The 22099-nt window shown below is 34.6% G+C and overlaps 1 protein-coding gene across 1 annotated transcript in view; it reads left to right on the forward strand.

Annotated features, from left to right (window-relative positions):
• LUZP2 (leucine zipper protein 2) overlaps positions 1-18489 on the forward strand; it is a 560852-nt gene extending 542363 nt beyond the window's left edge. The window contains exons 10-12 of the mRNA XM_049890745.1: positions 1356-1448; positions 15512-15589; positions 18385-18489. Of these exons, the coding sequence (XP_049746702.1) occupies positions 1356-1448; positions 15512-15589; positions 18385-18489 (276 nt within the window). The remainder of the gene's footprint in view (positions 1-1355; positions 1449-15511; positions 15590-18384) is intronic.
• Positions 18490-22099: the final 3610 nt, after the last annotated feature.

A 22099-nucleotide genomic window follows, 5' to 3' on the forward strand; every position in this document is an offset into this window, starting at 1 on the left:
TTTTGTTTGTTTATTTACATTTTGTATCCAGAGCTGAGCAACTGGGAGACTTAATATAGGAATCATTTTAATGAATTAAGGTGCTTTCTTTTTTATTTTCCTCTGGTATTCTACTAATTCCTCTGATATTCTACTAATTTCATCATTAATGTAATTTTTTGTATTTAATATATATCAGTTTTATTAAATATCCTTTTCTTATTTCAATAAGGTATCATTTTTGTAAGATTATTTACTTGCTAAGGAATGGAATTGCCTGTGGAAAGCCAGGTCAGTGCTTATACAGAAAGTAGCCCTGGTGGAAAACCTGGGGGCGGGGAGGGGAGGGGGGCACTGTGATCTAAAAATATCTTCCCAGCCCCCAATGGCTAGAATCCTCTTCTTCTTCCCCAGGATCCACTGTGATCAAATTTCAGACTCAAGGTAGCATTCACTGAGTTTACTCTGCATCTATCCTACAATAGTACCTTCATGGATTCATAGGTGTAACACCACATTCGAGTCAGCTCTGCCAAAGAAACACATACAAATTTGAGTGGATAACCTTCCTATAATAGAAATATTTTTATATATTAGTCATGGCATATACTTCCATGGCCAGAGCTGGAAAAAACTGCAGCTTTATTTTTAATTTAGTGTTCCTAAAGAGATGGATTTTGGAATAACATTTAGTGTTTCTAGAGGACTATATCAGTTTTACTGGGAGCCTTGGTGGACCACTGGTTAAAAACTTTACTACTAACCAAAAGGTCAGCAGTTTAAACCCAAAAGCTATTCCTTGGAAACTCTATGGGGCAGTTCTACCCTGTTTTATGGGTTGCTGTGAGTCAGAATAGACTTGGTAACAATGGGTTGTATCAATTTTAAGTTATGAAACAGAGCTTGGTTAGTTAGTGAAGTATTGGTGTGAATACAATCTTCTATGTAAACTACAGTGAGATGTTACATTTTCTTTATCATTTAAAAGGTAAAGTGAGCACTTACTACTTCTCAAATATATTTGGGTTTAAAAATAATGACAAAGGATAGGATTACTGCTTCTTGAGGACATGGGGTACTTAGGCTATAATCTTATTATGCAAGAAATACATACTTCCAATGGGACAATAATCCCATTGGACATGAGGAATGCAAAATTGAATAGGAATTATTTGATTTAATTTCCAAATTAAGACTTATTTATATTTTTAAGGTCTCTGATATATCTCAAATTTATTCCTTTTGTTTGAGTTCAAACAAAGTGGTAGCCGTAATGCTGCCATTATATCATATTTTGCAATAATCCTATGATTTTATTTGTTGATCCTATTTGTCTTGGTTTTAAATATTCTCTATCTTTTTTTCTCTCTCTGAAGCCTCAACAAATTGTTCCTGGAAGCAATGAGAGCTCTCAAGTTGAGTCAAAAAAGCAAGAAAATCCAAGCACTACTGAGATTGATTCTCAAAATGTAAGATTAACTTAAAACTGCTTTAATGATATTCAACCCGAAAATATGGATATAAGTTAACAATCCTAGTTCATGTCAACACAAAATATTCTACTTACATATACCATCTATTATCTAAACATTATACTTTTAAATGTTGGAAAGCAAATGTTCTTTGGATATGAATCAGACGGGTTTTCCATTAGGGGGTATACCTGGGGTGTTAGGGGTATCGTGAACGTTTTCTGTCACAGAGGTGAGCAGATGACCATCAGGCCCACTGGCCTTCTCATTCTCACATCCACAGCAGAGAGAGCTGTTAAAATATGAAGAAAAATAATAGTGTGATATAATTCTATAGTATTCTCTCTATGAAGCAAATAAACTAGCATTACTGAGACATCACATTAAAGGAAGGGAGAATCTTACCTTCGAATGATAATAGGAAATAAGAAGTTTGCACCTTGTGGTTTTTCACCCCTAAAAAATGTAATCAATCTGCTTTTAATTCTAGAACTTTGGCAAAATCGGGCTTGTAGATCTGTCATTCCTGGATTTGAGAAACAGCAAACAACAATGCTGTGTTGAGTTGATTCAAAGTTAGTCTTCATCTAGTTGACAAGATGGGCAGTGTCTGCTGAAACTATTGATTCTGAAAGATATCAGGCTGCAGCTAAAGGAAATAAGGAAGAGTGACAAAATAAGTTAACTAAGTCATCCTGTTTTTCCTCTGCTGGCTGTCAAAGTAGATTTAGAAAAAATAATTTCTCAGCAATTTTGCCTTCTCATCTTAGTGTATTTAAATATGTATCCAAATTATATAAATTACAACACAAAAAAGGTCAATAAGAAGTAGAAACAAAATGCTCTGCAGTTTACATCCATGGGAAGAAGAGGTAAGGAAGGCTTTAGGCAGGAAGGAGCATTTTCGCTGTAGTTTTTTTTTTTTGAGGGGTGGGTAGGTCTTTGATTGTAAGAGAAGACGTGCAGAGGTGGGATATGTAGGAACAATATGACTAGGGAATAGGGTGTAGAAAGGGGTAGACTATGTGCCTAAGAAGAGAATTTGGGACTAGAGTGTGAGGGGCCCTGGAATCCCAAACTCAGGAATTTGGTCTGAATTAGAGAAAGATTTGAGATTTTCAAATGTTTGTGTCCAATTGAGTTGTAAGATCAGGGAGTAATTTTAAGAAGGGTGCTTTTTTTTCTTGATGTATATTTCTGAAACGTCAAAACAAAATCCTTTAACCACCATTAAACATGTTTTTTTTCATAGGAGGCAACAACTAAAAAGCTCTGTGTTTGGCTAATGTTTCTTTAAAGCAATATTCGGTGTCAAATTGTTTTTTTTATTTTTTAATCTAGAGTGGGATATGCTCAAAATCATAAATTCCTTTGTGTGTGTGTGTTTCACTCTCCTTCCCCTTTTTTAAATCCTTCCATGTCTGTGGTAACTCCTCTTCCTTCAATAAATTCCATAAGGAACTAGTGCCTTGGTGCTGGTCCCACATGGAGTTATTTCAAAAAGATGCCTCCACCTGCACCAATGTGAATGCTCTCTGTTTAACCCAACCTCATTGGCTTTTGTCTTTGGAGTCTAATTTCAAGTAGTACACATTTTACAGCTGGAAGTATTTAGTATTCTGAGGCTGTCAAAGTAACATGAATTTAAAGGCCAAGTGAGTAATATAAATGAGTGAAATAAGACAGATGAAAGCAGTAGGAACTTGTAGGACTGGGTGGATATCTATTTTCCAGTTGTAGATCAATAATTTTTAGTCTTATCTTCATAGTGATACCACTTATAAAATACTGATGAGCTCTTAGAAAATACTGATGCCCAGGACCCATTCCTGAAAAATTAGCATTTCTGTGGGTGGGATCTGGGCATCTGATTTAATTTTGTTTTAATTTCTCCAGGTGATTCTATTGTGCAGGTAAGTTTCACTATCAATGGCTTTAAAATGTGAACTACGTAAAAATCACTCAGGAAGCTTTTACAAATTTAGATTCCAAGGAATTCCTCAAGAATTTCTAAATGAATGGACTAATTGGATTACAAGAATCTATGTTACTTAACATGAACCTGGCAATCCTCCTTCTAATTAAGGTGATCTGAGGCAGATGATCTGTGAACCATAATTTGAGAAATATTGGTCTAGATAAGACATAACTCCTTTAGTATATTATTCAGTAACAGGCTTTCTACTGTCTTTATCTCTATTTTTTTTTTTTTTTTTGCATTTTAAATAGGGCAGTATCTTAATAAAGGTCTGTAATGGTGAGTATTCTGGTGGTGATGAAAGATAGTGATACGAGTTTTAACAGAGAGTGGGAGATATCCATCCCAGAACCTTTCATTTATTATATGACAATATGGAAGACCAATTCTGATGTAAGGCTTTGGGACTGATCAGAAAGCTGATGTGTGATTTCATCCATGGATACCCTTCTAATGAGAAAGTGTACTGGACCATCACCTGCCCAAGCTACAGAATTCAGGGTATGGCTGATCTTAAGTTTACTGAGTTGTGAAACCAGCACAAACCAGTTTTAACTCCTCCAAGGGTCATTTTCCTCTTCTAAAAAGGGATATAAATGTACTCTACCTTATACAGTCTGTTAAAATAATCCAGTGAGATAGCCCAACATAAGCATTTAATGCACATAGCAGTCTGTCAATAATTAGTACTTCCTTTTCCCTTATTAAAAAAAAAAATGATGAAGAGTTTGAATCTACCAGCCACTCCTTGGAAACCCTATGGGACAGTTCTACACTGTCCTACAGGGTCACTGTGATTTGGAATCGACTCGACTACAACGAGTTTAATTTTTGCTCATATTAAACTTCAAAAAAAATATTTTTGAATAAATTAATTCACTTAATTTCTCAATGAGGAAATTTGAAAGATGACAGAAGCAATCATAACTACTGTAATTTGAAACAAGGACTACCTTTGAAACCACACGCAAATGGTGGAAACAGCTAAAAAAAGAAGAACATTTCCACCAATTAAAATTAATTCTTAACATAAAGTACCTAAAAATAGAGATAATTACTAGGGGGAGGTTGAATATTGCATGATTTCATAATGAAAAACAGCCACTGTGGGACATATTAAGGGACTGAAGCACTAGGGTAGAGGGAAACAATTTTCATGTCAAGATTTCTTTCATACCTGGCATTCGATGATCTTCCGTGAGCTCAGTGAAAGCTAATTGGAGTGCTCAGTGAATAAATGGCAAAGGTAACACATTTAGATTCCTGCTGGTCACAGCTGGGACTAAATAACATATGAAAGAAAGTTTGAAAATTACAAAAAACAAAACTAGATATGATTTGCAAAAGTACTGTTTCCTAACATTGTCACTTTTTTCAAGTGACCTTATTATTCAGCTCCCTTATTTATGTTGTTGTTGTTAGGAGCAGTCAAGTCAGTTCCAACTCGTAGCAACTGTATGTGCAACAGAATGAAACAGAGCCCGGTCCTGTACCATCCTCACAGCCTTTGCTATGTTTGAGTCTACTTTTGCAGCCACTGTGTCAATCCATCTTGTTGAGTGTCTTCCTTTTTTTCGATGAGCATGATGTCCTTCTTCAGGGTCTGGTCCCTCCTGGTAACATGTCCAAACTAAGTGAGATGAGTATTGCCATCTTTGCTTCTCAGGAGCATTCTGGCTCCACTTTTTCCAAGATAGATTGTTCATCCTTCTGATAGTCCATGGCATATTCAATATTCTTCGCCAACACCATCAGAATAGAACTGCCCCAATAGGGTCTCCAAGGACCGGCTGGTACATTCAAATTGCCAATCTTTTGATTAGCAGCCATAACTCTTAACCACTGTGCCACCAGGGTACCATAATTCAAATACATCAATTATTCTTCGAGTTTTCCTTAGTCATTGTCCAGCTTTTGCATGCATATGAGATGATTGACGATACTATGTTAAAAAAAAAAATTTTTTTTTTTTTTTTTTGCACCCCTTAATCATCAAAGTGACATCTTTGGTTTTTAAAACTTTAAAGAGGTCTTTTGCAGAAGATTGACCCAATGCAATAAGTCATTTGATTTCTTGACTGCTGCTTCCACAGGCATTGATTGCGGGTCCAAGTAAAATGAAATCCTTGACGACTTCAATATTTTCTCCATTTATTTACATAATATAAATGATTTTCAAATTTTAGGTTATTATGAATCATCTAATCAAAGGGTAGAATTGCTTATCTTCAGGTTCCACTCCTGCAGTAGGTCTGGGTTAGAGCCCAGGAATGTGTATTAATTTAATGAATACACTTAGATTTTCTTCTGGCAATATTTCCTGTTAAACACTTTAAGAAGCTTTGATGTTGATATCTTGCATATTTATCATGATTATTATATATTGGTTGATATTAAATATACAGTGTTCAGCCACAATATAAATGTTCTTATTAACCCCACTGACTTTGAGTCTATTCTGACTCATAGCGGCCCCATAGGATATAGTAGAACTGCCACATAGGGTTTCCAAGAAGCAGCTGGTAGATTCAAACTGCCGGCCTTTTGGTTAACAGCCAAGCTCTTAACCTCTACACCACTAGGGCTCTGGCTAATTAGTTCCTTCTTAAAAAAAGCAGCACTGAAAGTTTAATATTCTAGGTTTCAGAATTGTCTACGGCCAAGGTTCTAAACTTGAGATTATACTTATTCTTAAGTATCTTTGTGGGGTTTTTTCCACTTTCTACCTATGCCCTCTGCAAGCCAGGCAGGGTAGTTTAGGAAAATGGCCTAAAGATTACTTGTTTCTTTTTTTAATAGACTTAGAAAATTTGAAATGGATCACTAAGAGTTTGGAGGCATATTGAATTATCAGTTTGGGGCTTCTCTAAATTATTTTAAAAGCAATTTTGTTTAAATGATAATATTGGAGTCACATTGACAAAACAAAGGATGTACCTGCTTCATCCCATTTTCCAGCAGCTTGCAAATGTGCCTTATATTGTTTAATTGAGTATCCAAAATTAAAGATATTGCACATTTTATTTTAATTTTCACTTAGGGATCAAGACTTAATACTAACTGTAAATATGTTTTGCAATGTTTCTGATTCCTATAGGCAGCAAACATTTAATTTTTCTCAATGTGCTGAGAAAATGAAAAGCAACGACAACTTATAATTAGCCCTGGGAGCCCTCTCACGGTTTCCTGCTTTTATAAGTGCTTACAAACCCCAAGGGGGGCTTCATACAACAACAAAAGATTATCTAGGGAAATGAGAAGAAAAAAATGTGTATGAAATAAACCCCAGAGTTATAGGTAGAAAATTATGCCAGCTTTTTCAAATTAAAGCTGAATTTGGCAGAGAGTTAAGAAATGCTAGTTTGCTATATATCCATTATTCATTGTGTGACATTTGTTGGCCCTGATGAGATGTTGGCAGATGTTTGGTTAACAAAATTTCCTAAGCAAAGTCATGCCCTGCTGTAAAAGGGCCCAGAGATCACACTGCATTGTCACTCTGGGATACACTTCCATCACACCATCTGAAGAAACTGGCATCATGCTACTATGGTCCTTTGCAAGAAGGATCTGGCACACCTCCAGATAATGTCAAAGTGATTAGTTTTCAAGGTCCTCAGAAAAATTTGATGCTCTCCCCATTAAATAGCAATCTCCATGCTTATCTTCCTATAATATCTTAATTTAGAGTATGTGAAATGGGAACCTAATTGTGATTTCTAATGAGAAATCTTATGGACTTCTTAAGAATAATGGCTTATTTATTAATTTGGTAAGTAAGTATAACACAAAAAGCATGCTACTATTATAAGGATATTGACCAGTCACTGATGGACAAACACAAAGCTTCATCTGATTCATGATTCTGTGGCTCCTGCTCACTTGTCTGGGTTCCCATATCACATGGTCTGTAAAGTATTTTATCCTGTGTCACAGTCCACCTTGCATTTTGATTATGTGTGTAAGATTCTCTTATTGCATTAGATTATAAGTATTTTGAGGACAGGGACTATACAAATCTTTATATTGCCTTCGGCACCTATCAACATACTTGTCTTCCAAAAACCAAACCCAAATCCATTGTGGTCAAATGGATGCCGACTCATATCAAAAAACAAAACAAAAACCTATTGCCATTGAGTGGATTCCAGCTCATAACGACCCTATAGGACAGAGTAGAACTGCCCCATAGAATTTCCAAGGAGCTCGTGGTGAATTCGAACTGCCGACCTTTTGGTTAGCAGTCATAGCACTTAACTACTGCGTCACCAGGGTTTTGACCCTATGCAGCAGATGCTTAATAATATTTCTTAAAATAACTCAAAATTACAAATGTGACAAGTACATTTTATAAACAATGATTTGGTTTGTTTTGACACACAAAATGAACCAAAATTCATTCAGGTTTTAAGTAACTGAATATTTAATTCCAACTGTTTCTTCCTTTGGGATATTCTAAAAATTATTCTGTCCCTTAAATAAGCTTAGTGAACTGGACTTTTCTATCTGTCATATATAGTTTTTTGTTGGTGGAATTTCTGGTTGCCCAGTTATGCATTTGTCGTTAATTATGCTGTTTTTTTTTTTTTTTGGTATTGTTTCCTTGTTCAACTAGCCACCCTATTATTTTTCAAGTTACCATAATAATACTTCTGAGTGCAAAGTTTTGTGTGTGTGTGTTTTTTTTCCCCAAAGTGAAATACGCTGGAGTATAAACATAATTAAACCCCATGTATCTACCCTACTAAATTATTTTCTAAAATATCTGGACAGATATATAATAAATTAATAAATAATGTAATTACTTATTTTTACACCAGCATTATCAGAGGGAGAAAGAATTTCATTTCATTGTGATCTAGCCAATAGTAAACATATTGTTTCTATTTCCTTGCTTTACATAAAAAACAGTTTGTTATTATTTTAATAACTTTTTTCTGTATGATCAGATTACCATTTTTTTTTTTCCTCCAATGACAGGAGAATAGCATTTCATTAATGCAAATATAACTGAAAAGGGTAATGTAAAATTACCTTTCTTTCCAAACTGAGTCAACCACAACAATTATTATATGAAAAATCTCCTATTTGTTGAATATGTAACATTAGGGGATTTGTTATAATATAAATAGCTAAGATTTATTGAGTATCTGATATATTCTAGGTACTTTGCTCCAGGTACTTTGTCTTCACTTAATCCTTACAACCATCACATATATTTAGAGCTATTCCTTTTCCCTGTTTTATAAATGGTGAATGTGCTGCACAAGACCCCCCAAAATTCCCATCTAACCGATAGTACATCTTTTTTAAAAGCTAGATAATAAACCCCATTAACATTACCTGCTATCTTCTTTACCTACAACATTCATCTTTATCTCCATCATCATCATCATACTGAGATTTTACTGGCTGAGGGCACTGAGCTAAGCATTTTAAATCATTTTATTTAATCCCTACAACAATTTATAAAGTGAAAGTGTTCCACATGTTAAAAATGTGGAAATTGGGATTGGGAAAACAAAATAAGAAACCTTTCCAAGGCCACGAAGCTAGTAAATCATGGATTTCAAAATTTGAACATTGGTTCAACACAGACTTCTTGGCCCATGGTTTCACCATTATATTATACTGTTTTGTCATAAAATCTCATATCAGATGGCCCTTTTTGTCTCTTTCAAAGAATTACAAGTCCTTTCCAGGTTGTACCAGGATGGAGTAAAAGAATGAAAAGTCAATAATTACTCTAGGCTGTGTTGGGGGATGAGACAAAGAAAAGACCAGTGTGACAAAAAGCCCTACGTGTGTGTATTTAACAGTTATAGTGAAAAGAAAATCAATGAATCTGAGTAGGTAACAGCAAAGACTTATTCTTTCAATGCCCAGACATTCATCTCATGAGCCTTTGCTGTGGTGCATCAAGGTGAGCTGACAGCCCCGCTCCTGTATCACATCTTACTTTTTAAGAAAAACCTCCAAGTCCCTCATCTCATCCAACTCAGTCCTCTCTGTTGGACTCCTCACTTGTCACTCCTGACACCAACTGGGAGACAAATATTACAGAAAATTTGGCAGAGCCTGTGTTTTTATACTAACCATAAAAGACTCCCAGGGTTCCAAGTGAGTATTTGTTCAAATGAGAAGGATAGAGAAGGCAGTTTGAAGTGTTTACAACATGATTGTGAGGAATTTTTTTTTTCTTCAGGAATCTTCTTTCTCGTTCTTTTGGGACTAGAGATTTTGTGAATCATACATGACCAAAGAGGATTTGGGGAAGGGACAAGTTTTGATTTAATCTGGAGTTAAGCAGTCATGTTTACAGGTATAGACATGTGAGAGATGGGCAGAAAGAAAGAATGTATACAGTTTTCAACACCACAGGATATATGATGCTCAGGGATTTATAATCTGAACTGCTGTTTAGCCTCAAATTTATTTACAAATTCTCTTCCATCACTGGTTTAGAATTAACTACTGGGTCTTTAATTTCCTGGCATTTAGGTCTAATCCACCAGGTAGCTGAACTGTCTTCTTTGGTCAGAGAATGACCGGGATCAAAGAGGCCAGGAAGTCATCAGACTGTAAAAAAAAAACCAATGAAGGTAGCCTGAAGGGATGAAGCAGGCGGGGTCAGATACTTCTACATTGTTTTATTTCCCACTTTATCATAAGAGGTTTAACATACGACAGGTTCAGGGAGCAAGTTAGTGACAGAGCAATTACATAAGCAATGTCCCCTGATTCCAGGGGAATTACTCATTCTGTCCCACACATTTGTACTTGCTCATATTTACCCCCTCTACCCATCTGTCAGCATCCATCAGTTTGTTGTCCTGTGGAGGCTTGCATGTTTTTACGATGCTGGAAGCAATGCCACTGGTATTTCAAATACCAACAGGGCCACCGATGGTGAAGAGGTTTCAGCGGAGCTTCCAGGCTAAGACAGACTGGGAAGAAAGTCCTGCTGATCTACTTCTGAAAATTAGCCAATGACTCTATTTTTCACAGCAGAATATTGTCTGATATAGTATCAGAAAAGGAGCCCTCTAGGTTGGAAGACTCTCAAAATACAGTGGCTGTAACCACGGACTCACGTATACCAAGGCAACGTTTCTTTCCGTTATACATGGGATCGTCGTGCCCACTCAGCGGCAACTATCAACAACAGTAACATATCTACTCTGTACGAATCCCTTACTGGCAATTTTTCAAACAGCAGCAGCAGATCAGACAAATAGGAAAAGTAAACTCATAAGAAAATCTTATAAAAATCATCTTCACCTAGAAAAGTTATGCTATAGAGTGAGAGGCATGGTCTCAGAGAAAAGATGGGCCTTTATTACAATTGCAGCTAAGAAAGATACTTAAAGAGAGTGGCCAGTGTTTAATAGGAAAACTGTTGGATTAATTTATTCCAACATAAAATTACTGTTGAAAGATGACAAAGAAGCAGATAAAAAATGTAGATTCATTTCACCTGAGAATGCTGTAATAGTGATCATCGTAAGTATAATCACATATAGATAAATCTTTGTCTTTATATTGTAATACTTACAATTTAGTACAACTGAAAAATAACTTCTTTTTCTTCTGTCATACATTTTACCTCAATATTTCTATCATATACTTGCATATATTATTGTTGCATATGTTAATATTTCCATATATAATTTCAGGTTACTATTTATTATGGGAATAAAGTGAGGAGGGGAGGCATAATAGAATTAAAAAATTGACATAGATTCAATGTAGTTAAATATGACCTATTGAATGTTGAAATGAAATTGGATTTATCTAGTTAAGACTCCCATGGTCTATTTGAATGTCCCCAATGTCAGTTTGTTCATGTCCTTATAGGGCAGTCCCTTTTATTGTTGAACATCTTCAACTGTTAAGAGTTACATATTTTGTCTCCAAAGTAGATTCCCTAGAAGCAGACTCATTGGTTTAATTCCATACTAAGCATTTTCCAGAATAACTCTAAACTCATATCTTATTGAATAAATCTGAGAACCCTATGAAGAAACGTCCCATGTGTTCTCACCAAGTAAATGTCTGCTTCAACAATAACAAGGCTGACAAGATGCTTATTAAGACAAAATGCTTACGAGTTAAAATTACATTGGCCTTATCTCTGTTGCCTTCTTGAGAAATAACTAATAATTTTATGAACCTCATTCCATAAAGTGTCCACAATACTGGTGAAGCCAAAAGTAAATGTAAATGTAGTATTCATTATAGGATCAAAGTTTTACAAAAAGGTTGGAGTTATCTTCCAGCGTAACATTTCCTTTAATGTTGAAATTTAATAAGTCTTCATTCTCTGGATGATCAAAGTCTTCTCTGGCATAGTTGGCCATGCTACTGTTAGTGAAAGAACATACTGCACAGTAAATCCTAAAATATGTTTCTCATGACAATGACTGATATGATACTCCACATAAATATATTCAGAAAATATTAATGTCGTATCTCCTTCTTAAAGATATTTGATACATTTGTGCATCATAAAGAAGTGGATCTCAAATTTCACTATACATTTGAATTGCTAGGGTAGTGATTAACAAAAGGCCTCTCTTTCATAGGACTGTGTTATTGTCCTGGGATATTAATGTGAACAGATTATCCAACACCAAATGTTTAACAAATTATGTGTTAAAGACTCTAAGAAGAACTACACTGATGAAAATGGATTGATGATATTCAAATCAGCTGTTTTTCCCAAACTGATGCTACCTTTTAATTCCATCCTCTCCAATGTATTTTAGAAAACCCTACCCTATGTGGCTTCCTTACTGCATGTATTATGTTTTCTGAGCTGCATTTCGTATAATTTTTTTAGTTTATTTTTCAGAGTCAGAATGAAAGTATAATGAAAACAAAAACTCAGTTGGTTTAACATAATAAAAACAGAACAATTAAATAATTATTCAGGGAAATTCGAGGTTCCAGATGCAACTCAAATTCATTTACCTCAGATTACTTTCTTAGGTAACTTAGAAAATCTCTCCGTGAATCTGCCCAAAGCAACTTGAAATAAAACAGTCACGATTTTAGTTATTAATTTCTGTTTTTATAGTTCTAATCACACCTTTACATTATATTTTTGACTTATTGAAAGGAGGGAGTCCTTGTTGTTGTTGTCATTAGGTGCCTTCGACTCTATTCTGACTCCCAGTGACCCTGTGCACAACAGAATGAAACAGCACTTGGTTCTGTGCCATCCTCACAATCATTGCTATATTTGAGCCCATTATTGTAGCCACTGTGTCAGTCCATCTCACTGAGGATCTTCCTCTTTTTTGCTGACCCTCTAATTTACCAATTATGATGTGGTTCTCCAGGGACTGGTCCCTCCTGATAACATGTCCAAAGTGAGATGAAGTCCCACCATCCTTGCTTCTAAGGAGTATTCTGGATGTACATATCCAAGACATATTTTTTTGTTCTTCTGGAAATACATGGTATATTCAATATTTTTCACCAACACCATAATTCAAAGGCATCGATTCTTCTTCAGTCTTCCTTATTCATTGTCCAGCTTTTGCATGCATGTGAGGTTGAAAATATCATGGCTTGGGTCAGATGCACCTTAGTCCTCAAAGTGACATCTTTGCTTTTTAACACTTTAAAGAGGTCTTTTGCAGCAGATTTGCCTGATGAAATATGTCATTTGATTTCTTAACTGTTGCTTCCATGGTTATTGATTGTGGATCCAAGTAAAATGAAATCCTTAACAGCATCAGTCTTTTCTCTCTTTATCATGATATTGCTTTTTGGTCCAGTTGTGAAGACTTTTGCTTTCTTTATGTTGAGGTGTAATCCTTATTAAAGCCTGTAGTCTTTAATCTTCATCAGTAAGTACTTCAAGCCCTCTTCAATTTCAGTAAGCAAGGTTGTGTCATTTGCCCAGGGAGTCCCTGGAGTCCCTGGGTAGTGCAGAAGTCTAATGTGCTCAACGATTAGCCAAAAGTTTGTTGGTTTAGTCCACCATTGAAAACCCTTGCAGTACAATTCTACTCTGGCACATGGCACTGCCATGAATCAGAAACAATTCAACAGCAAACTTTTAATTTAATTTTTATTTTTTTAAGAATGGTTTTTGTGTTAACATGTTAGAATCTTTATAAAATGTATCTAAACTTGGTTACAAAAAAACACATAAATAAAATCAAGCACTGAAAACCTTTTCACACCCAGCAGCACATATAGTGACCACTTACTTTTTCAGTCTCTAAGGTTTATTGGGAAGGTGCTTTCCCACTGACAGTGCATTCTGCCACAAGGTGGGGGCCTTTATGACTGTCTGAAACTGAAGAAACGGGCATGTGCTGTAAATTACTATTTTCACAGGGTATTTTATGAGGTGCGTGCATTTTGGTAGGAGAAGTAGACATTTTGAGGATTCATATGTAGTACACATATGTACCTCTGGATTCTGAGGGACTGTGGGGTAGAATAAGTGAGACAGCATTTCTCCCAAAAGACTCAAAGTGTAGGCTTGTGTGAGGTGACAAGAAAATCCATGTTAATACCAAAAATTCATACCTAAATAATTCAGTATGATTTCATTAATAAAAACACATGGTATCAACAAAAAAATTCGAAGCTGAAAATAATTGAAAAATAAAATGGTCAATAAAATTCTACAGGATTGAAATATTTTCATGACCTATGTTTGCTTTTTTTTTTTTTATGTTTGCTTTTATTCATTCATCATTTATTGAGTAATTATTATATGGTAGGCATCTAGCTGGGCTCTAGGGCTGGTAAAATGTAGTCCCCATCTACAAGAAATTCACAATATGTTGAGGAGCTGGGCATGACTATACATATAAAAACAATGTTAAATGCTAAAATTAAATTATATGCCTAGTACCTTCAGAACAGGCAAGGATGACTGAATTTTTCTAGTGGTGGAAACTATGGACTAGGGAGGGAAGGGGTAGGTGGTTTTCAGGATCTCCCAGTGCAGGGGGTTGGGGGGAAGCTAGTGTACACAGAGTCAATGAGATATAAGGTAACATGGTTGTGTTTAATTAAGAGCAATATAGCTGGAGAATAAGGAATAGGTAAAAATGTTCCTGCTGTAAAATTGGGATTGAAGATACAGATTTATTTACCAACCACTTGGAGAATTTACAGAATCTTTGAGTTAGAAGCCAGCTTTGGTTTCCACCTTTTTATTGACCCTCCAAAAAACAAACTGTCTTTTCAAGGTGAAAACTATTCAGTGGACATGTATTATTAAACTCCTAGGCTCTCTGTTTCACATGGGAAGGATTACAACAAATCTCTAAGTAAAAAAATGTAAATTTGCCACTAAAATATTTTTGCTGATACTTTAAAAACATGTTTACAAAAAAGAACAAGAATGAAAGGAAGGAACAAAAGGATAAAGAGGGAAAAGAAGGGAGGGAGAGAGGCAAGCAGGCAGGCAGACAGGCAGGAAGGAAGGAAAGGAAAATTTAATACATTAACTAGACTAAAATAGAAATGAAACCCACCTGGTATAATTTTAGGAATGCCACACTTCATCACTTTTAAAACTTCTACGACTAATAAACGAGATGAGATTTCCTGATAGGGAAAATATAATACTTTAGTTCCAGAAATATTATATATTCAAGATATTGAGGGTTTTTAGTTTTTTTGTTTTTTTTGCAAGATAGATTGATGATCATTCTTTTTCACTGCTTTCTGGTTTGCAATATCTGATGTTCCTGAAGGCACACAGACAGTTGATATACTCAAATCTTAAAGTCAAGATGAATCAAAGGTTCAACAGTTTTATAATCCTTTACCTTTTTTTTTTTTTAAGTTTTTACAGAGGGAGAGCTTTCCATTGGAATTGATCTTCTTTATAGTAACCGACTGCCATAGCACCACTGAAACCCACCATGAATGTATGATCTGTCCTTGAGGATTCCACTCACATTGTGATGATTTTGTCTCTAGCTTGACCTTTCAGCATATATTAAAATGGTGGAACTTCCTCAATGGGACGAATTCAAGGTTTTTGTTTTGTTTTCCTTCATTTAATTTAATTTCATTAGCTTATTTTCAATTTCTGCCTTTATAGGAGGGCAAGGCCTGCTCAATGAACCACAAAGAAAGTCCCTCAAGCAACACCACTGCAGAATCAGAGCCTGCCTCACAGGTATTTTTATTTTGTTTTGCTTTGGTTATTCCGGAGAGCACTTCTTATGCCATGGGTTTCAGTGCTTTTTTCTCTGTTCATAGCTGGTGAAGGGATTATACATTTGCTAGTACAAGAAAGTTCTTTCACCTGGTGCCACTAGGACTTGCCATGACTGCTATACTTTTCATCAGATTGTGGGTTTGACTATATGAGGTCCTCAGGTAGATGATCCAGGGTGTGGGAAATGCCCCACCCCATCCCACCAAGAAATAAAACAAAAACAACAGGAAAAAAAAAAAAGCAAGCACATATTCCTTTGGAACAAAGACAATTTTCAGAACATTTTGTGACGTGGAGGAGGTAGAAAAAAGTACAAATTCCCTCAAAAACAGCACCGCCACCAAATAAACACATCAGAAACTAAATTCTGAAATTCTATTTGTACTTTTCTACCTTTGAGCAAAAATGTTGTAGCATGCAAATTTTAGTGTTTGTTTTATTAAAGACAATATTTCTGAACCTTTACATTCAATGAATTAGAATTGAAGTCTTTGACCAGGTTTATCTTGCCAAAATAGTACTTGAAACATCTTGCCATTTTCAGGTAAAATGTTTTATATACGTCTCTGAAGTAGAAGTTTTAGGATATTGGTATTTATTTCATTTTTGTTTGCCATTTTTTTTAATGTATTTTGTTTTATTTGTTGTTGTTTTTGTTGAGACTATACACAGCAAAACATACACCAGTTCAGCAATGTCTACGTGTACAGTTCAGTGAAACTGATTACATTCTTTGAGTTGTGCAACCGTTATCACCCTCCTTTTCTGAATTATTCCTCCCTCATTCACAGAAACTCACTGCCCCCCCAAGCTTTCTATCTAATGATTTAAGCTGCTGTCATCCACCTGATCCTATATAAAGATAGATCTTACAGAAGCATAATACTCAAGGCAGATGTTCATTACTAGTTAAGCTGAACTATCGTTTGGTTTTCAGAAGACTTCACGGGATATTTTTGGATTAGGGTTTAGAGATCACCTCAGGGCAATAGTTTTGGGGGTTCTTCCAGCCCTCATAGTTCCAGAAATTCTGGATTCCATGATAATTTGAAATTTGATTCCACATTCTCCCCCTTTTGATCAGGATTCTTCTATAGAATCTTTGATCAAAATATTCAGTAATGGTAGCCAGGCATAATCTAGTTCTTCTGGTTTCATGGCAAAGGAGGCAGTTGTTCTTTGAACCAATTATCCACACGTCCATTCCCTCCTCCTATTCTTGACTCTCCTTTCTCTGTTGCTTCAGGTGAATAGAGACCAATTGTTGAGCTTTGGATGACTGCTTGCAAACTTTTAAGACCCCAGGCACTGCTCAGTGAACTAGGAGGTAGTAGAGAAGCAGTAAACACTTTGTTAGGCCAATTAACTGAAATGTCTCAGAAACCATGACCCTAAACCACCAAACCAATGGACCAAATTCCATGATGTGTTTGGTTGTATATAAGCAGCCTCAGCAACTACTTTTTTTTTTTTTTTTTTTGGCCATTGTTATAAGTAAATCTATCAAAAAACTTTTGCCAATTCAACTTTTTACAAGTATATCACTTATTGATAGAAATTACAATAATTGGCTCTGTAACCCTACCCTTAATCAATGAGATTTTTCCATCGCCGTATACCAAAATTCAGTATTCTATAAGCCATTGAAAAAAACTGTTGCCATTGAGGGGATTCCAACTTATGGCGACCCTATAGGATAGAGATTTTCATAGGATAGAGATTTTTATAGGATAGAGTAGAACTGTCCCATATAGTTTCCAAGGAGCAGCTGGTGGATTTGAACTGCCAACCTTTTGGTTAGCAGCTGAACTCTTACCCACTGTGCCACCAGAACTCTAAGCAGTAACCCCAGTTTCCCCCTCTCTCCCACCCCTTGTAATCACTAATAAAACTTTGGTATCTATACATTTCCTTTTCTTGTCTTTTTATATAAGTGAGGTTGTCCGATATTTGTCCTCTTGTGATTAACTTATTTTACTCACCATAATGTCTTCAAGCTCCATCCACATTGTAGCATGTATCAAGGCTTCATTTCTTTTAAATGGTTGAGTAGTATTACATTGTATGTATGTACCACATTTTGTTTATCCATTTATCTGTTGATAGTAGTTTAGGTTGTTTCTAACTTTTGCCTATTTTGAATAGTGCTGCAGCAAACATTAGTATGTAAGTATCTGTTTGAGTCTCTGCTTTCAAGTTTTTTGGGTATATACCTAGGAGTGGAATTGCTGGGTCATATGGTAGTTCTATTTTTAGTTTTTGAGGAACAGCCACAGTGTTTTCCACAATGACTGTACCATTTTGCATTCCCACCAGCAAAGGATCAGGGTTCCAGTTTACCCATATCCTCACCAACATTTATTTCATTTTTTTTGTTTGTTTGTTGTTGTTTTATTCAAGTCATCTTAGTGAGAGTGAAATGGTATCTCACTGTGGTTTTAATTCGCATCTCTCTGATGGCTAATGATGTTGAACATCCTTTCATGTGTTTGGTCGTCGTTTGAATGTGCTCTTTGGTGAAATGTCCATTCAAGTCCTTTGCTCATTTTGCCTTTTTGATATTAAGTTGTCAAAGTTTTATATATATTTTGGTTATTAGATTCTTATTGAATATATAGTTTCTAAACATTTTTGTAAAATATTTGTTGAGATACATGAATTTCCATTACTATTCTATTAGCATTCTAGATTTTTATCTAAAATTTTGTGTGTATTTTTACCCTTTTAATTGTCTTTCCTGTGTTGTTTGACAGAAATTACAAATGTCTCCTTGTTCTGAATGTGAGGTGAGAAAATCAACAGAAAAAAAAATGACCACCTTTGAAGAGATGGCAACTAGAGAAGAAACAATACTGTAAATACCAGGAAACTGTATTTAACACATTCATTTGATATTGTCTTCATACTCTTTTTAGACTCCAGGCTTGATGGAAATACTAAGTTTCTAAAGCATGCAACTTTTTCACAATTTTATGTAACTTTATAAAGTAGTCCACAAATTTTCCAGAAGATTCCAGGCCAATTATGATCCTTCAAAAATAACCTTTGAAATGAACACCTATAGACGGAAGTGTACCATTGTTGTCATCAGTAAACTTCCTGGTATATATTGGTCTGTTTTGAACCCAAATACAATGTAACACTTGATTATTCTTGTTCACTTAAATTTCTAGTTCTACTGTGATCTAGTTGTTGAAATCAACTGGAGGATGATGAAATGTTGTGGATCCTCACTGGTCTTAAAATGCAACTTGCAATCCAACCATACAAGTTTTTGTTCACGCAAACCAATTGAAGTCACTTTTGTTAAAGCTGGAATCTGTGCCAGTTGGAATATATTGTTTGAGGGTCTTCGTTGCTATAGTTTTATTAATTTGAATCATGTCTAAATAATGCCAAGACAATTCCGTCAAGGATTAAGTCAGTTAAAATAATTTATTAAATCATCTGATTAGCATGACGTAGACAAAACATCTGGATGAATGACTAAATTTCTGACTGAATGGATTAGATTTTTTTGTCATTCTATATAGATGCATCTCCAGGAAATGTCTGTTGGACTTGCTCCAACCTGGGAATCCAATTTAGAAATGCTTGGCAATGAGGATTTGATTAAATAAACTTCTATGTAGTACCAGTGACCCTAGATTCATAGTCTTTGAAAACAAATGTATTATTAAAACAAAGAAATAGGTATATAAATTGTTGAAATTGGGAATATTTCTCTCCAGCTATTTTAAAACATTAATCAATGTTATGTATCTGTTTCAGCATTAAGAATTTGTTTTGAATTTTGTTTCACTTTATATACATTAACTGTACATACATTAAATCAGTGCCTAAAATGTGTAAGACCTGAATGAATGGTGACTGTGTCTACCCAACACCAACATGTTCAAAAGAAAACAATCGAGTCACTCACCTGGATGTTATTTTCACCTGGATGTTATCACTTATCAAGTAAATGCACCCCTGAATAATCTTAACATAGTTTACAGGAAAGGGGGATTGATATTTATATACTTTTCTGATTGATATAATTTTCTGATTTATGTTTATATAATTTTCTGATTGACTATAGGCTCAGATTAATGAATCAAATGATACAGTTAGGTTGTCTGCATCAGATATATTCACTTTTGCTGAGTAGACTAATTTTGAAAGTACAGAAAGTATGTACAAACCATTGGTTTTATAGAATGGACCTACCAAGCCACAGTGAATACATTTGGAGCAATGTAATCTGACAGTCTGTATTCAAAGACTGCTAATAAATATATATCAAATTAAATCTGTAATTAATAGGTAAGCTTATTTTTTTTTTTTGATATAGTGGTGCACCTTTGATTACAATGATATATTCAAAGAAATTTAAATGATTTGGAGAATTAGAAAATTATTATTAGCAGTTAAATAATAATGTAGTGTACTCATGAAAAAATTTCACTTGCCTCATATCACAGGCTACATAAGACAGAAAGAGAATTAGTTTTATAAATGATTCATAGAGTTTCCAGGTGAGGTAACCAGGATAAATTAAAAGATCAGGGTCTAAAGCTCCTGTTAACTCACTAATTTCTTCCCAGCTCTAAAAATAATGTAATTCTATGAGGAGGAATAATTCCAGTGTTTCTTGTAGTTTTCCCACTGTACCCAGAAGCTCTAACTATCTTCATAGGGCTTATGAAAGGGAAAGACATAATTTTGCTTTAATTTAGGTCTACTTCTCCACTCTACGCTATGGTCCTATGAATCTTTTGAAAAGTTAATCACAATTTTTCATTAACACGGTAAGTTTTGAGGCATCTTTGCTACTATAAAAGGAGAGTCAGGATAATTTTTTCAGAAATTGTTATGAGTGGTACATAACATTGAAAGATGAGAATTTGACTTATTCTTAATTAAATTTGACCAGATTATTTTTTGTTGTTTCTTTTCTCTGAATAATTGCTAAATTCCCATTCTAGTGTTTGAAAATATAGCCAATTTGTTTCTTAATTCCTGCCATAATCTAGTGGGCTCTGAAGTAGCATATAAAGTTTTTTTTTTTTTTCTTTAACGATATACAGCATTATGCATCCTACAGACTTTACTGTGATATATCCACTACATAATTTTTTCTAAAACCTAAAAAGCTTGTAGCAGGAGAGCTTTATGAAATATTTTAAAGAAATATTTTTAGAGTCCCATTTATTAATTAAGCATGAGATTCTTTTATAGGATGTTCTATGATTGTACTTTCATGAATGCATTTTATGTCTCTCAGTATTTAATTGCTTGAAAATAGCAACAGAGAGGCTTAAAATGCTTTCTTTACGTGTATGGCTTTTGCCTATAAAATAAGTGTCATTCCTTATTATTTCTTTTAACAGTTACATAAATAGATGTGATTTTTAAGGAGTTAATATTCAGACCCTAACCTCAAATAGAAGAAAACCTTAAACTAAATGTTGACAGTAGATAGTATAATTCTATCACGTACCTGTAATAACAAGTAGTGAAAGATTACTTATGCTTTGTAGAAGAGAGGAACTGATTCCTATTGACAAACGAGCATATTTTCCAATGGAATAGGTTGTTTTAACACAGGTGCTACCAGAACTAACAAAAAATTTCTCTCTAGCTATTTTAAAACATTAATCAATGCTATGTATCTGTTTCAAAATTAAGAATTTGTTTTGAATTTTGTGTTTCCCTTTATATGCATTAACTGTACATACATTAAATCAGTGACTAAAATGTATAAGACCTGAATGAACGGTGACTGTGTCTACCCAACACCAACATGTTCAAAAGAAAACAATCAAGTTACTTTCTATGTGATCCAAATATTTGAACACCGAAAATATTAGGTGGCTGACTTTTTTTTTTTTTTTTTAAGTCTTTCTTTAAGCAGATATTTAACAACACAGTGTTGTTTCAGACACGATTCTGTTTCATAAAATATACTGGATTACAACTCCAAGGAAGTTATATGTGAAGGAGATATTAATGTTTTAGATTGATGATATGGGTTGCTGGATTTAAACAATGTGTACTTTGCTATAATGAAATCTTTTATTTTTTCTAGCTCAGGTACTATAACTAGCACTAAATGCAACAGAGACTGAACTCATTATTGGTTCCACAGAGTGGGTCAGCTGGCCAATCTAGAGAATGATGAAAACATGTACTTGGTTACTTAGGGGACGTTATCTCAGTCTTGTGTACAGCCTTAAAATTCCCCCAATTATGTGTTCATTTGGATTATAATATTAATGGTTAAGTGATGAAGAATAAAAAGTACTGAAAAATGGCCTATTTTTGTTCAATAAAGATTTGCTACCAATAATACAATGTATATTATCCTATATAGACTAATTAGAAAATCAGCTCTTAAAGTTAAAAATAACACTTACTTTTGTGTACATATATATATATATATAGCATTATCTGTTCTGCTAAGATTTCAAAAATTTCTCAGATTTA

This window comes from Elephas maximus, chromosome 7 (genome assembly GCF_024166365.1).
Source record: "Elephas maximus indicus isolate mEleMax1 chromosome 7, mEleMax1 primary haplotype, whole genome shotgun sequence".
Classification (NCBI taxonomy): Eukaryota; Metazoa; Chordata; class Mammalia; order Proboscidea; family Elephantidae; genus Elephas; species Elephas maximus.